General features: G+C 36.9%; 1 protein-coding gene across 1 annotated transcript in view; it reads right to left on the reverse strand.

Moving 5' to 3' along the window:
* The window catches only part of LOC110460349, a gene marked incomplete at its 3' end in the record, with an annotated part of 36,985 nt that overhangs the window by 12,915 nt on the left and 17,455 nt on the right, over positions 1-6,615 (reverse strand). Inside the window, exons 4-5 of the mRNA XM_021513211.1 lie at positions 4,398-6,331; positions 869-989 (exon numbers count right to left, since the gene is read on the reverse strand). Coding sequence (XP_021368886.1) covers positions 869-989; positions 4,398-6,331 — 2,055 coding nt within the window. The remainder of the gene's footprint in view (positions 1-868; positions 990-4,397; positions 6,332-6,615) is intronic.

The following is a 6,615-nucleotide window of genomic DNA, read 5'->3' on the forward strand; positions in this document are numbered from 1 at the left end:
TCGGGTAAGATAACAAACTGATCCTAGTATACTTATACCAGTTATATACAGTATACATAAGTAGACTTACTGTATTAAACATTGCAGTGTATAAGACCCTGTTCATGTACACACAGTTATATACAGTATACAGAAGTAGACTTACTGTATTAAACATTGCAGTGTATAAGACCCTGTTCATGTACACACAGTTATATACAGTATACAGAAGTAGACTTACTGTATTAAACATTGCAGTGTATAAGACCCTGTTCATGTACACACAGTTATATACAGTATACAGAAGTAGACTTACTGTATTAAACATTGCAGTGTATAAGACCCTGTTCATGTACACACAGTTATATACAGTATACAGAAGTAGACTTACTGTATTAAACATTGCAGTGTATAAGACCCTGTTCATGTACACACAGTTATATACAGTATACAGAAGTAGACTTACTGTATTAAACATTGCAGTGTATAAGACCCTGTTCATGTACACACAGTTATATACAGTATACAGAAGTAGACTTACTGTATTAAACATTGCAGTGTATAAGACCCTGTTCATGTACACACAGTTATATACAGTATACAGAAGTAGACTTACTGTATTAAACATTGCAGTGTATAAGACCCTGTTCATGTACACACAGTTATATACAGTATACAGAAGTAAACTTACTGTATTAAACATTGCAGTGTATAAGACCCTGTTCATGTACACACAGTTATATACAGTATACAGAAGTAGACTTACTATACTAAACATTGCAGGGTATAAGACCCTGTTCACGTACACACAGTTATATACAGTATACATAAGTAGACTTACTGTAATAAATATATTTTAACTGGTGTACAATAAAGTAAACTGTCATACCCTGTTCTTGCAACCAGACTGGGTTCCATTTGAGAAGTTTGACGAGGAGGTTGTCCAGACTGTACTGCCTGTCCGGAGTGGTGTTATTGGCTCCTGTTATATCAGTCAGAGGCCTGTTCATCTGTGTTAAAAGGATTACATATCAAAGTACAGGTATAATGTTCTATCTGAAATGCATATAGGTTGATGGAGTACAAAAAAATTATGTTCAGGTGTGATATTTCAGTGAATTACAGTGGGCTAAATAACTAGTAAGGTATGTAATAATCAGGTAAATAACTAGTAAGGTATGTAATAATCAGGTAAATAACTAGTAAGGTAAGTAATAATCAGGTAAATAACTAGTAAGGTATGTAATAATCAGGTAAATAACTAGTAAGGTATGTAATAATCAGGTAAATAACTAGTAAGGTAAGAAATAATCAGGTAAATAACTAATAAGGTAAGTAATAATCAGGTAAATAACTAGTAAGGTAAGTAATAATCAGGTAAATAACTAGTAAGGTATGTAATAATCAGGTAAATAACTAGTAAGGTAAAAAAAAAATCAAGTAAATAACTAGTAAGGTAAGTAATAATCAGGTAAATAACTAGTAAGGTAAATAATAATCAGGTAAATAACTAGTAAGGTAAGTAATAATCAGGTAAATAACTAGTAAGGTATGTAATAATCAGGTAAATAACTAGTAAGGTAAGTAATAATCAGGTAAATAACTAGTAAGGTAAGTAATAATCAGGTAAATAACTAGTAAGGTAAGTAATAATCAGGTAAATAACTAGTAAGGTAAGTAATAATCAGGTAAATAACTAGTAAGGTAAGTAATAATCAGGTAAATAACTAGTAAGGTAAGTAATAATCAGGTAAATAACTAGTAAGGTAAGTAATAATCAGGTAAATAACTAGTAAGGTAAGTAATAATCAGGTAAATAACTAGTAAGGTAAGTAATAATCAGGTAAATAACTAGTAAGGTAAGTAATCATCAGGTAAATAACTAGTAAGGTAAGTAATCATCAGGTAAATAACTAGTAAGGTAAGTAATCATCAGGTAAATAACTAGTAAGGTAAGTAATCATCAGGTAAATAACTAGTAAGGTAAGTAATCATCAGGTAAATAACTAGTAAGGTAAGTAATCATCAGGTAAATAACTAGTAAGGTAAGTAATCATCAGGTAAATAACTAGTAAGGTAAGTAATCATCAGGTAAATAACTAGTAAGGTAAGTAATCATCAGGTAAATAACTAGTAAGGTAAGTAATCATCAGGTAAATAACTAGTAAGGTAAGTAATCATCAGGTAAATAACTAGTAAGGTAAGTAATCATCAGGTAAATAACTAGTAAGGTAAGTAATCATCAGGTAAATAACTAGTAAGGTAAGTAATCATCAGGTAAATAACTAGTAAGGTAAGTAATCATCAGGTAAATAACTAGTAAGGTAAGTAATCATCAGGTAAATAACTAGTAAGGTAAGTAATCATCAGGTAAATAACTAGTAAGGTAAGTAATCATCAGGTAAATAACTAGTAAGGTAAGTAATCATCAGGTAAATAACTAGTAAGGTAAGTAATCATCAGGTAAATAACTAGTAAGGTAAGTAATCATCAGGTAAATAACTAGTAAGGTAAGTAATCATCAGGTAAATAACTAGTAAGGTAAGTAATCATCAGGTAAATAACTAGTAAGGTAAGTAATCATCAGGTAAATAACTAGTAAGGTAAGTAATCATCAGGTAAATAACTAGTAACTTGTATGTTCACTTACTCTAGATGTTAACAATTGTATCAGATGATAACTGACTTGTTTATCAGTACCTAGTCAAAGATGCTTCAAGAGTTAATGTAATCCAGATCATTCCACTGTGACATACTCAGATAAGATAGATTGCTTCCTGACCCAGCATCACATGACCTTACTTGACCCAGCATCACATGACCTTACCTGACCCAGCATCACATGGCCTTACTTGTCACAGCATCACATAACCTTACTTGTCACAGCATCACATGACCTTACTTGACTCAGCATCACATAACCTTACTTGACTCAGCATTACATGACCTTACTTGACTCAGCATTACATGACCTTACTTGACCAAGCATAACATGACCTTACTTGACTCAGCATCACATGACCTTACCTGACCCAGGATCACATGACCTTACCTGACCCAGTATCACATGACCTTACCTGACCCCAGTATAACATAACCTTACTTGACCCAGTATCACATGACCTTATTTTACCTTACCCAGCATCACATGACCTTGTATCACCTAACCCAGAATCCCATAACCTTATATCACCTTACCCAGCATCACATGACCTTATATTACCTTACCCAGCACTACATGACCTTGTATTACCTTATCAAGCATCACATGACCTTATATCACCTTACCCAGCATCACATGACCTTAGTTGACCTTATGTCACCTTACCCAGCATCCAGGACCTTATATTACCTTACCCGGCATAACATGACCTTACCTGCCCAGTATCACATGACCTTACTTGACCCAGTATCACATGACCTTACATTACCAAGTATCACATGGCCTTATATTATCTTACCCAGTATCACATGACATTACTTGAACTAGCATCACATGACCTTACCTGACCCAGTATCACATGACCTTACCTGACCCCAGTATAACATGACCTTACTTGACCTAGTATCACATGACCTAGCATCACATGACCTTGTATCACCTTACCAAGCATCACATGACCTTATATCACCTTACCTAGCATCACATGACCTTACTTGATCCAGTATCACATGACCTTATGTCACCTTACCCAGCATCACATGACCTTACATTACCAAGTATCACATGGCCTTACCTGACCCAGTATCACATGACCTTATATTATCTTACCCAGTATCACATGACATTACTTGAACTAGCATCACATGACCTTACCTGACCCAGTATCACATGACCTTACCTGACCCCAGTATAACATGACCTTACTTGACCCAGTATCACATGACCTTTTATCACCTTACCTAGCATCACATGACCTTGTATCACCTTACCAAGCATCACATGACCTTATATCACCTTACCTATCATCACATGACCTTACTTGACCCAGCATCACATGACCTTATATTACCTTACCCAGTATCACATGACCTTACCTGACCCAGTATCACATGACCTTTCTTGACCCAGTGTCACATGACCTTACATTACCAAGTATCACATGGCCTTACCTGACCCAGTATCACATGACCTCATATTATCTTACCCAGTATCACATGACCTTACTTGAACTAGCATCACATGACCTTACCTGACCCAGTATAACATGACCTTACCTGACCCAGTATCACATGACTTCACCTGACAGTATCACATGACTTTATCGACACAGTATCACATGACCTTAGTTGACACAGTATCACTTGACCTTACCTTACCGAGTATCACATGACTTTACCTGACCCAGCATTACAAGACCTTACTTGCCAAGCATCACATGACCTTATATACCTAATAAAGCATCACATGACCTTACCTGACTTAGCACTGTTGTGTTACATTTCTCCATAAGGTTATGATGTCTGAAAGGAGGTACAGGCCCTTTGGGTTGAGTAGCGGATGGTGTTTGCATAGATCCTGCTGATTTAAAACTGGAAACATGTGGAATGGTCCCTTCTGTTCTGTTGAGTGGCCCCACTGGGTTAGTAACTTTCTCTGATCTTCGTAAATGATGTAACTGAGGCAGCCTTTCTTCCCGTGCAAGTATACTTCTGGCTAGATTGGAGATGACTGGCACTTTGTTTGTTGCCTTATCTGGCAGGTCAAACACCACTCTTCTACCAGGCTTGCTGATGCGATTTTCTGGACGCGACAGAATGGATTTTGGCCGTGTTGCTGGACGTCGGATCATTTTACCTACACGAGGTTTGAATGATACTGGCAGGGGATCATGAGCTGTTGTCGAGGGTTTGGAGGACTTGCTAACAGGATCAACATCATTACTAGCAGTGCTGCTCATCACTACTGATATCATGGGTGGCATATTTTCCTTGGTTCCTGTCGTTTTAGACAAGCCATCAAGTAAGCAAGTGTCCTGAGGTTCTTTGTTGGAATTAATATCGGGAATGTAATTTTCATCAAAATTAATCTCTTCTGAAGTTATAGACTCTAAACTCATGGACCTCTCCTCTATGACCTGGACTCTTTTATGATTTTCTGTATTAACTGATCTTGATGGCCTTTCCTCATTTCTATCATTATTTTTACTTGATCCTGAATATTTTTTGGATGACATCTCTCTATTTTGAATATCCTTTTTACTTGATCCTGATTCTGGTCTTGGCGACCTCTCCTTGTTTCTACTGTCATGTTTACTTAATCCTGGTTTTGTACTCTGTGACCTCTCCTTGTTTTTACTGTCATGTTGACTTGATTCTGGTTCTGTACTTTGTGACCTCTCCTTGTTTCTACTGTCATATTTACTTGATCCTGATTCTTTACTCTGTGACCTTTCCTTGTTTCTACTGTCATGTTTACTTGATCCTGATTCTGGTCTTGGTGACCTCTTTTTGTGACCATAATCCTTTTTACTTGATACTGATTCTGTACTCTGTGACCTCTCCTTGTTTTTACTGTCATGTTGACTTGATCCTGGTACTATACTCTGTGACCTCCCCTTGTTCCTACTGTCATGTTTACTTGATCCAGGTTCTGTACTCTGTGACCTCTCCTTGTTTTTATTGTCATGTTTACTTGATCCTGGTTCTGTACTCTGTGACCTTTCCTTGTTTCTACTGTCATGTTTACTTGATCCTGATCCTGGTTCTGGTCTTGGTGACCTCTCCTTGTTTTTACAGTCATGTTTACTTGATCCTGATTTTGTACTCTGTGACCTTTCCTTGTTTCTATTGTCATGTTTACTTGATCCTGATTCTGTACTCTGTGACCTCTCCTTGTTTTTACTGTCATGTTTACTTGATCCTGGTTCTGTACTCTGTGACCTCTCCTTGTTTCTACTGTCATGTCTACTTGATTCTGGTTCTGTACTCTGTGACCTTTCCTTGTTTCTAATGTCATGTTTATTTGATCCTGGTTCTGTACTATGTGACCTTTCCTTGTTTCTATTGTCATGTTTACTTGATCCTGATTCTGTACTCTGTGACCTCTCCTTGTTTTTACTGTCATGTTTACTTGATCCTGGTTCTGTACTCTGTGACCTCTCCTTGTTTTTACTGTCACGTTTACTTGATCCTGCTTCTGGTTTCAGTGATCCCTCCTTGTGACCATTATCCTTTTTACTTGATCCTGCTTCTGTACTTGATCTGTTTTTTGTACTGTTTAGAAGGTGGAACGACTGTTTGTCAGCTGTATGCCTCACTGTAGGCACCACCACTGTAAGGAGAGGCAGCTGTTTGGCCAGTATCTCCTCGTGATTGGGGAGCTGTACATCAGTATCATATCCCGTCGAGGCTACAAACAAATACACATCTTTATTCTATATTCAAAGTATGGGTCATAAAATAGTGCAAAACAGTTTTTAATTGGAAACAAGGTTACCGCGAGCGGTATATAATACGCCCGTCACACATTGAATGAGCAGTTGTTTGTATGATTGAAATATATGTTTCGGCAAGTCCATAAAGGGGCATAACTCCACAAATTATGGTCGGATAATGGCGGTTATCGAACTTGTCCGAGGTTTCATGGTAATTAACCTTGTTGTGAAGTTTGAAGTTAATCCGTTAATAATTACT

This window comes from Mizuhopecten yessoensis, unplaced genomic scaffold, assembly GCF_002113885.1.
Source record: "Mizuhopecten yessoensis strain PY_sf001 unplaced genomic scaffold, ASM211388v2 scaffold10363, whole genome shotgun sequence".
NCBI lineage: Eukaryota > Metazoa > Mollusca > Bivalvia > Pectinida > Pectinidae > Mizuhopecten > Mizuhopecten yessoensis.